Source organism: Falco naumanni, chromosome 7 (assembly GCF_017639655.2).
Source record: "Falco naumanni isolate bFalNau1 chromosome 7, bFalNau1.pat, whole genome shotgun sequence".
NCBI lineage: Eukaryota > Metazoa > Chordata > Aves > Falconiformes > Falconidae > Falco > Falco naumanni.
The window spans coordinates 64,775,207-64,785,505 of record NC_054060.1 but is presented as its reverse complement, the minus strand read 5'-3'; the positions used below and the strand labels follow the sequence as shown (position 1 = coordinate 64,785,505).

The 10,299-nt window shown below is 49.3% G+C and overlaps 1 protein-coding gene across 6 annotated transcripts in view; it reads left to right on the top strand.

The window, feature by feature from the left end:
• The first annotated feature begins 653 nt into the window (after positions 1-653).
• The window catches only part of ANGEL1 (angel homolog 1), a 31,579-nt gene continuing 21,933 nt past the window's right edge, over positions 654-10,299 (top strand). For 2 of the 6 annotated variants that reach the window (XM_040601842.1, XM_040601840.1), the window contains exons 1-10: positions 1,069-1,200; positions 2,891-3,490; positions 4,019-4,245; positions 4,808-4,877; positions 5,292-5,725; positions 6,418-6,544; positions 7,368-7,478; positions 8,280-8,349; positions 8,776-8,939; positions 9,786-9,950. In XM_040601842.1, the coding sequence (XP_040457776.1) occupies positions 1,137-1,200; positions 2,891-3,490; positions 4,019-4,245; positions 4,808-4,877; positions 5,292-5,725; positions 6,418-6,544; positions 7,368-7,478; positions 8,280-8,349; positions 8,776-8,939; positions 9,786-9,950 (2,032 nt within the window). In that variant the 5' untranslated portion in view covers positions 1,069-1,136. Of the gene's footprint in view, positions 727-1,068; positions 1,201-2,890; positions 3,491-4,018; positions 4,246-4,807; positions 4,878-5,291; positions 5,726-6,417; positions 6,545-7,367; positions 7,479-8,141; positions 8,350-8,758; positions 8,940-9,785; positions 9,951-10,299 lie in introns of those variants that run through there. The other 4 variants (XM_040601841.1, XR_005829022.1, XM_040601844.1 and 1 more) reach the window with 4 other exon arrangements.

Here is a 10,299-nt window from a genome sequence, read left to right as displayed (position 1 = left end):
TAACTGGGGATTTGAAAACGAGACTGGTGGGGCTATTTATATACATTATAATATCAGCTCACATCCTACCTGTGGATGGCCATTTTGCTAATCACCGTACACAAATAGGGTAACAAAGAGGCAGGTTGTCCCTCAAAAACTATTTGGTCTCAGTATAACCCGTGAGACAGCAGCTGGTCACCATCAAGGGAGCAGTTTGGCTGCACTCGTCAGCGCAAAAGGCAGGGTTGGCATGGGTGTTGACTTCGTTCCAAGTGCCCATCTTAGAGTTTGGAAGGTGGCCACCGATTAGAAGAGCATGTTCGGTGTAAAAAGCTGTAGCCGCGTTCAGTGTGATCTGTTTGCCTTTGGGTGTTGTACACATTTGAACATGGGATGAAGCAAAACATTAACAACATGGACTTCAACCAGGACTTCTTGTTTCACATGAAACCGTCCGCTTTCAGCACGCAACAGGTCTCGGCTTGCACAGGCCACGGCATGCTGACAGCGGGGTGTGAGGGGCTGGTTTTGCAGGACTGCTATGACTGAGGGAGCCTGGCCCGCATCTCACCGTCACACCAGCACCCGGCTGCAGCACCTTGGCTGTTGTCACCCGTGTTTGCAAAACCTGTGTAATTATTAACTCATCCGGAGCAAATGGGCCTTTATTTGCTCCGTGGCTTTCCAGGGGGGAAAAAACTCCTGGAAATTTTCCTTTCTGTTTAGATTTCTGCAGGATGGCGGGTGCGCGTCTGAAAACGCATTTTTCAGGGTGGCAGGGCCAGACAGCTGCCGGCATCCCGGCCAGGGTCACGTCATCCCGCCCGGGGTCACAGCTCCTGAGCCCCGGCCGCGCCCCTGCCCCACAGCGGCCCAAGCCGCCCCACCCCGGCCGGGCCCGCAGCGAGGGGGCGGCCCCACAGCAGCGTCAGGCCGGGCCGTAGCCGCCCTCCAGGCCGCAGCCGCCCGCTAGGCCCCGGCCGTCCCTAGCGCGGCCCCAGCGCGGAGCCGGCCCGCCGCGCTGAGTGCGTGCGCAATGGCGGGGCCCGCACCGCGGCCGCGCCGTCAGGTCGTTGCTGAGGCGGGGCCGGCGCGTCGCGTCGCCTCGCTGGGGCCGGGCCGGGGGCGGCGGAGGCCGGGCAGCGCCGGGCGGTATGATCGGCACCGTGCTCTGCTACGTGCTGCTGCCGGCGGCGCGGCTCCTCCGGGCCCTCCGAGGTAACCCGGCCCCGGGCGGGTGGCGGCGGCGGCGGCGGGGGCCGGCAGGAGCGGGGGGCGGGTGCCCCTCGGCTCCCGGCGGCCCGGCCTGAGGCGTTACGGCCCGGGGGGCCTGGGCGGCCGGCAGCCAGCGCCCTCGCGTAGCGCCGCGGCCCGCCGGGTCGCCCGGCCTGGGCAGAGGCGCGGCGGGCGGGCCCGGGGCCGCTGCCCGCGGGCGGCGGTGCCGGGCCGGGGCCGCTGGGGCCGGGGCTGCTGGGGCCGGGCTGGGGGCAGCTGCCGGCTGCTGCGGCGCAGTGCAGGTGGCGGGGTGCGTGGGGCTGCAGCCTCCCGCCCGCACTTGCGCTGCAGGCCAGGGGGGATCTGTGGAGCTGCGCTGCGCGGAGGCCTGCGCCTCCACAAGGACCTGCGGGTGGCTCATGGGTGGGCTTTGTGCGCATCAGCATTGCTCAGAGCTCCGAGACCCTGCTGCTTCTTCACAGCCCCTGGTGACTGCGGTGGGGCAAAGCCGCCCTTCTGCCCGAACCTGCCCCCGGGCCTGTGGCAGCTGCTGCGAGCTGCTTGAGTCCTCTCACATTCAGCTCTTGTTCTGCAGTAACAGGCTCTTGGCACAGCCTGGCTGGCGTTGTGTGAAAATAATTACCTTGGTGCATTGGTGTTTTTGATGTTCGTCAGCTTAGTTACAAAACTACAGAGGGGACTGTGGTTTGTAAAGCTCCGTTTCTGACACCTACAGAAAGCTTTGTCGCGCAGTGTACAGTAAAAGCGCACAGGGATGTTGCTGACTCCTGTATGTTACTGCTGTGGCTGACTGGCACAGTGACAGCAGAGAAAAAGTGATTTGTAGAAACAGAAATTGCTAGTCAATGGTAGGGACTAGTGTCTGCACAGAATTCATAGCAAAATGTAAATGCCATCAACTCTTGTACAGATGCAAATAAAGAGTCCCAGTCTTTTTCTGCTTTACCCCACCAGTATTCATATATTGAAGCGTGACATTAACAGCAGGGATTTTTTAATGTCTTACTTTGTCTTAGTAAGTCATTAACTTAATAAGTTTACAGATGTCAGTCATCAGGTGATCCATAGTTCTTCTGTGCGTATATTCTCTCAAATAAGGCTCTTGACTGCACACATTGGTCACTCTGTGTCTATTTTATAAGTCTTAATAACAGAACAGATTTTCTTCTCTGATACATTTTGTGATATGTTTTATCCTTTTAGCTGAGCACTACTTTCTTACTCAGTCTCTGGGAAGAAACTTGCTCCGAGTGGTGATCTGCAAGAGCTTGGCTTCTTAGCCCATACACTCCATCAGCTAACTTCTACAGACTGTGCCTTTACCTCTGTTGCTGAGTGCTGATAGTTTCCACAAGGCCTTTTAGCTTGGCTGATGGGCAGTGGCGCTGCGTAAGTTAGAACTGCATTCCCTAGAGCTGGTAAAGCCATTGCCATCCTGTATAGTTTCAGTGACTTTGAATAGTGTTACTAGAGTTGGACTGTGGCCTCACATTCAGGAGGAGGCAGGGTAAGTTATTCAGACTGTAACTGGTTTTCTTCAGAGAAGTCATTTATTTGGGTTGCCGTAATGAATGGTTGTATTGCACAGTGTTACGGCAAATCTATAGGAAAATTAGTGATTTAGAAAGGATTTCCATCTGTCTTATGTTGGTTTTGTTTGTTTTAATGGCAGATGCTTTCTTTACCTGTCGAAAGAATGTGCTTCTGGCGAAGAGCACGTCCACCCAGATAGAAGGTGTCTTTGCTGCGACCAGAGGAAGTTCAGTCCCAGAAGAACAAGAAGCTCTTCTCCAGCAGTGGCTGGAGGAAGGAGCAGGGAACTTACCAGACAGTGAGAGTGTTCCGGCAGTGGGGAAAGTATCAGTTACGCTCACTAGTGACTGGTTAGAAGGTTCAGAGCTATTGATGACTAGCCTCAGTGACCTGAGTTCAGCTCCAGAAGTCACGCAGTGCCCTGGTCAGCAGCTCACAGAGCTACACGGCTTGGCTTCTTCAGAACCGCAAGATGATGCAGTGACTGAACTGGCAAAATCACCAGCAGAGGAAGCAGTGGCTGTAAAAGGCAGCGCCCCTTGGGCGACTGTGGTGCCACAGACGGATCACCAGATAGCTGGCTGTGCTGCTATCGGTGTAGAAGTGCAGAATGAAGACCCAGCTGTGCTGGCCTGGAGTTTAGCATGTGATGCAAAGCCAGTGCCAGTGGAGCCCCCAGCCTGGCCCGTTCAGGATACAGTACAATTTTGTCCTCTCCCGACAGAGGTACCCTACCATGGTCAGTAGTTTAACAGCCCTGAATCTAATGTTCAGTTTGGGATTTTTATTTGTAGTGAATGTGGTCAGTTTATTGTGTCTGTGCTTGCTTTCAGTAAGACATTGATTATATCTGTCCATGCAGAATTGACAGGATCTGCTAGTGAAAACTATAAAGTGAGTTTTTGCTGAGGGAGGGCTGGTCACAGCTAGTAGTCTCTGTGCTATTAGATTGTCTGGTGTGAACATCAATATATGTTCATTTCCCACAAGTGTTCTCAAGTGCTGGCTTTATAATGTTAAAAGCACCCCAAAACTGTCAAGTGTTTCAGAATGCTTGACTCTGGACTTCTGTTATGCCGTCCCCATTGACAACTATCCAAAGGCAAAAAGAGCACCTGAAAACCAGAGCAGGTGGGGGTTTGCTCAGAGGGTAGAACGCCCTGGCTTAGAGAATGAAAATGGCTATTCCCTGCATCCCAAGGAGAACAAAATTATCAGCAGGGTACCCAGCAGAGCTGTAACTTGGCTTTTTGTCTCTTGCGTATAGAGATTTTATGGAGAGACTGGGAAGATCTTTCTGTCCAGCCCTGTATGCTAGAGCAGGTCTCGAAAAACACTTCTCTCTTCGAATTTCGAGTCATGTCTTACAACATCCTTGCTCAGGACCTGGTGGAGCAGGGCTTTGAACTCTACTTACACTGTCATCCAGACATCCTGAACTGGAACTACCGCCTTCCCAATCTTTTGCAGGAGATCCAGCACTGGGATCCTGATGTGAGTATGACAGAGCCCTTCCCACATCAGTGTCACCAGAATTTGAATTCCTTGTTTGATCTAACAGTATTTAGGGGGAGGGAAAGATGGGGGGGAAGTTACTGCCTGCTTGGTAACTGAACACTGATTCCTCTGAGAGTACTTGAGGCCTTGTGTGTATGTTTTTTTGGTGTGTTTCTTGCTTTTACTGTGTTACTGTAGAAAATGGTCATACTTTGATGGCAGGGCTTAATTTCTTTAAGCAGCAGAAGTAGAGGAAGAAGAGATAATGTGTGTTTGGGGAGAAAAGAACCAGGTTTATAAGGCAGCACAGGAGGGGAAGCCTGCATGGAAGAGGACTTCATGACTTTATTCTTTGAGTCCTCTTTGATGAAGGATCTCCTGCCTCATCACTGGAAAACTGAGTGGTAAATTAATGTGACCCAGAAAGTTACTGCTCTCAATCTGGGAATACAGGACAGAGTTGCAGCGATGACCTTCTTGGTTGCAGGGTTGACATGTGAGTGGACGTGGTTACTAGCAAATAATGGTGGAGTGAGTGAGGTCTCTGCCTTCCTTCTAGGTTCTGTGTCTCCAGGAGGTGCAAGAGAACCATTACTGTGAGCAGCTGGAACCGACGTTCAAGGAGATGGGTATGTCCTGCTTTTGTGTGTCTGTACCTCCAGTTCATGGAACTGGCCAAGCAGTGCTTCCTACTTAACGTCTTCAAAGCACTTGGTCTTGAGAGAGCTTATCGTCTTTGTCGGGTGACTGCTGGCCCTACTTTTGAACTGTCTGCCTAGACCATTACCCTTTGTTTTGTAACTGATCTTTCTCAGAATTGACAGATCAGAGTCCTGTAAGGACAAGAAGAGGGGAAAATGCCCTCAACGATAAATGGTAAACTGTGATTTGGGTATAATATAACTGAGAATTGGGTATAATGCTCTGCCCAAATGTAGTGAGAACCTCTTCTGCTACACAGACTTGCTGAACTCCCCAGCAGATGGGGGGAACCTGAAGTAGTGACTGGATAATCCTTTTAATAGGTGATGGTTTCTTTTCAGGCTTTGCGTGCGTCTATAAACGGAGAACTGGGACGAAGACAGATGGCTGTGCAGTGTGCTATAAGCACAGCAGGTTCCAGCTGATCAGCCTCAGCCCCATAGAATACTTCCGCCCTGGCCTAGATGTCCTCAATCGGGATAACGTGGGCTTGGTGCTGCTGCTACAGCCTCTGCTTCCAGAGGGCCTAGATCTGAAGGCAGTCAGTCCTTTGTGTGTGGCCAACACTCATGTTTTGTTCAATCCCCGGCGGGGAGATATCAAACTGGCCCAGATGGCCTTGCTTCTAGCAGAGATTGACAAGGTTGCAAGAACTGCTGAAGGCAGCCACTATCCTGTCATCTTATGTGGAGACCTGAACTCTGTACCTGATTCTCCACTCTACAAATTCATCCGGAACGGTGAACTTTCCTACCATGGGATGCCAGCCTGGAAGGTGGGTACCAGCCAGAACTGAGATTGGGTAGTTCTTTATTGCGTGCTGCTAGAGAAATGCATGGCTGCGTTCTTTCTCTTGTAAGGAGGTAGTCCAGATACTGAATTCAGTTATTCAGCAGCCTTCCCCAATGCCTCCAGTACTGCTGGGAAAGAAACCGACAAATGTGTGTGTGTTGTTTCCGCCACTGCTTCTTTGGTTTCTCTTGAGGCAGACTGGTTAAAAAGAGACCACTTAATTTCAGGTCCTTGTTTTCCCTTTCTGTGGGATTTTTGCTCTTGCGTGACTGGAAGTGTAGGGAAGCACAACTCCACCAAGACTTGGTGAAATTTTATGTGGATGTCTGATCTGAAAATGGTTTGAAATGAGCACCTATGTTAAGAGTTTCTTGTTGTTACCTGTTACTGTGTATCCATGATCAAATACAACATTAGCTTTCAAGCTAAATCATCAGTTCAGTAATAGATGCCTGCAAAGTATCTGGTCAGGTGACTTTTAGCTAATTGTATCTATCCCCCACAGCTGAAGGGTTATATCTGCGCCATACTCTGAATAGTTTAGGTCGTGCCTTTCTATGAGGGCATTCTCCCGTCTTGCTCTTGGCAAGTGTATGTATGTACATTGTCTCTATCTTGCAAAAGTTCTGCTCGGTGTGCTGATATTTCCTCTCCCTGTTTCTGGCCTCCTTGCAGGTGTCTGGTCAGGAAGACTTTTCCCAACAGTGGCATTCACGGAAACTGCTGACTCCACTATGGCCAAGCTCACTGGGTGTAACAGACAACTGCCAATATGTCACCCTGTGCCAGCCAAAGAAACCAGGTGAGCTCCAGGTGCGCTGAGAACATGAATTTGATGAAGATGGACAGTTTGTGGCCCTTGCTGTCTCTCTGGCTTGGGCGTGTGTTGCATGAGACAGCAAATATTCTCTTCTCCTATCCATTTCCTTGATTATAATTTTTTTGGAGTCTATTGCTGTAGCCCAGTTTCTGCCATTTTCTTTCTCTAGTCAGGAGCTGAATGTTTCCCTGTCTCTTTCATATTCCCAGACTTAGGCTTTTGTGCAATTGTAAACCATGTTCAGCAGCCACAGCTTTCAGCTGGACGTGTTTGTGGGAGCAGTTTTGGGCAGTATTTGCACACCGCTATTAGCAAATCATTCTTAAGGGCCTAGTTACTATCATGACTGTTCTCTGCTGTCCTTAGGATTAAAAAAAAAAAAAAAAAGATGCCCACACTAAATAGCTTTTTTTGGAATCTTGATTGTAGAAGTTGTATTCAACATGATCTCTAGAGGTGTTTTTTCTTTTTTGGCAGACATTTCCTTGAGTTGCATACTAACTGGTCTGCTTTGAAGTCCCTTGTCTCAGAGGGGACATGATTTGTTTCATCAGGGTGCTGACCATGACTGTTGCGTTAGCTAAGGGGCTAACAATAACTGTGCTTCGTTCTACATTTACTCATCTCTTCTGTTCTACATTTAGGTTATTAAGTGATTCCCATTCTCATGGGGTCAGGGTGCTTGGGCACAAAAACCTCTCTTAAACTTAAGAGGTCTAAAGGACTAAAGAGTGTGCAGATGTTCCCTGTAGATGTGACTTTGCTGCAGTTATTTTCTTCTTTTAACATGTATTTTTCTCTGCAGGCAGACGTAAGTACAGCCGGGACTTCTTGCTCCAGTTTCGTTTCTGTGATGTTGCTTGTGAACGACCACCACAGCTGGACCTCTTGGAAGGTGTGACAGATGCTAAACCAGGTATTAATGGAATATTTTTCAGCTTGTGACTCCCCTAGCTTGGTTTTGATGAAAATGTGAGGTGGAGGCAATGCCTGGTGAGAAAAGGGGAAGGCAGAAGCGTGCCTTCTGTGAGTGTGTGGTTACTAATGGATTCCATGAGAGCTCAGAGGAGTACAATCTTACCACCCTCTTACATGCTGACTGTGTTCCTTGAGATGCACTGAGATTGAGCCTCTTTTGGAGGCTGTTTCTTATAAAGTGAAATATGTGTGTGTGTATATATATATATAAATATTTTGGGTTTTTTCTGCCTCAAGATTTTTGGTGGGGTAGAATAAACCTGAAGACTGTAATGTCACAGTGGCCCCAACATAGATGTCTCTGGAGGCTGATACTCAGTAGACACTGCCTTACCTCTGGGCCTTGTGGCATGGCGGGTTCTGCTCTTTCCATGCCTGTTCTGCCTTTCTAGACACCCTTAGAGTAAGCTGTAGGCTAAGGCAAATGAACTTCCTTTGAGAGCAAAGGTTGAAGTACCCTGAGCGCTGATAATATTAAATGCTTTAAGGACATGTCCTTAGCAGGATAGAATATGACTTCTCAGTTGTCTGCACTGATCTGCTCACAGGATGTTCCTGTTAGTCTTAGAGTTGGGGTTTCCTGTGAATATTTTTCTTTAAGGTGCCTGTGACTGGAAGCTATCTGCTCTTCTTGGGCAAAAAGATTCGTTGGTCTCAGGAGAAGCTTCTCAGACTTGGGATGAGCAGCCTGTTCCAGGATCTGTGTAGGTCTGGCTGGAATCTCTTTGCTCCTTTGCAGACCGCCCTGCAAACTGGCCCAAGCCTGCTGCCATGGTGAAAGACCCTGATCCCCAGCCGTTTGTCCCAAGGTAATTTGGTGCACCTTCAACGGCCCCGCTCTTCAAACCCGTTCTTGCTTTCCTGAGCACTGAAAATCTGGCTGAAGTAAAGGCTGAAAGGAATGTGGGGGTGGAAGAGAGTAAGGAGAGCTGTCTGGAAGGGTCAGGTCCACCTAGGGTTGTCCCAGCAGCTGGGCACTGTTCTGTCAGCATTGTGCTGGTGAAGTCAAGAATGAAGGCCATAGACAGAACTGGGTATTGGAGACAAAGGAAGTTCATAGTCTGCTTTGGTTTTGGTGTAAGTGGAGTGAATGATTCTGAAGGACTGTTCATAAAGTAGAAACAGTTTGGTCAGTTGCATCAGCAAGGGAACATCCAAATTCAGCTGTGACTGCAGTACTGAACACTGCATCGTTCTCTTTCCTTCCTTGGTAAACAGTGGCTCTTCATGTGCAGGTCTTCAGGTGTTATCCAGCACGGCCTCAAGCTGACTTCTGTCTACAGCCACTTCCTGCCACAGAAGGGACGCCCAGAGGTCACCACGATGCCCATGGGGCTTGGAGCCACTGTTGATTATATCTTCTACTCAGCAGAGCCTGTGGAGAATGGGAACAGTGGAGGTGAGTGTGGCAGTGCGGGGCTTATCCCTATGATGTTGGGAGAGGGCTGTGAGCCATGCCAGAATGCAGCTTGGTGGGGTGGATCTAAACGGTGTGACATTGGCTGAATGCACTGATGCACTAAGTGGCAGCAGCATTTGCTCAAGTATCATGAGAAGACGCTGTTTATTTTTGCTGTGGAAAAACTGAAGCTGCTTAGCTTAGGTTCACGTAGACTTTTGAGGAAGCTAGAACAGGGTGAATTCTGTTCTTTTATATAAGTATCTTGTGCTCCTGGTAACAGGCGTTGCTGGCTTCTTAAGTTCAAGGCTTGGACTTCTGTCTGACTGAGACCACACACTGGCCTTAGAAGGTGGTGTCTCTGGGTTACCTTACCATGGCACCACCCCTCTGCTACCTGAAACAGGAGTTACGTTGGTGAAAGACTGCATGTAATTGCATCCAGGAACTGTCTCTTGGCTGATTTGGGTCATGTTGGAATCAGTTTTGGGGAGGAGGTTAGGAATGAAGAGATGGATTCCTCCTGAGGGGAGAATGTGAAGCTATCACTGGGACTTAGTACCATGAAAAGAACTTCCCATGTAAGCAACTGCCTGGTGAATTTAGTACATACTTGATTCCTGTGCCTGCAAGTATATGAAACAACGGAACAGCAGTGTTACAGGATGCTCACTGTTTTCACATCTAGACTCAAAGGTGCATGCAGCGTTTGTGCAGGCTGTCTTCGTTCATCAGGGAACAAATAGGAAAGTGTTGACGAGCATCCGTCTGTGAGTGTATAGAGTCAACCTACAGCACCATCTCTGGCTGATGCTTCTTTCTGTTGTTTTCTGTTTTCTTTGTCAGGTCGAAGGCTGTACAAGGATGGAGCCCTGAAGCTGCTTGGCCGCCTTTCCCTTCTCTCTGAAGATGTCCTGTTGCTGGCAAATGGCTTACCAAATCCTTTTTGCTCATCTGATCATCTCTGCCTGTTGGCTAGCTTTGGCTTGGAGATCTCCAGCCTCAGAGAGGGTTAGTTTTGGTTCCCTTTCCCTAAAGAAAAGCTGTTCTGAGTACAGCAGTTGAAGCTCTGGATTGCACAACCTGCTTGCAAGAAAACTTTTTTCCCTGTCATGCCGTAAAATTCCCTTTCTCCCCTCACACCTTCACAAAAATCAGGCATGGGGAAGTTGGAGTGCTTTTTGTGTTGGTGTTTTGTGGGTCTCTGCAAACCTGAGCTGTGTTCCCCGTGGGCTTCCAGTGTATTCAGGCATTACCATCCCTTAAAGGGATCCTTGTTCCACTGCTTTGTTTAGCAGATGTTTTAGTGCTGTGGGAACCAACATAACTCCCATGTTTATTTGTCCCTGTGTGAGATCTT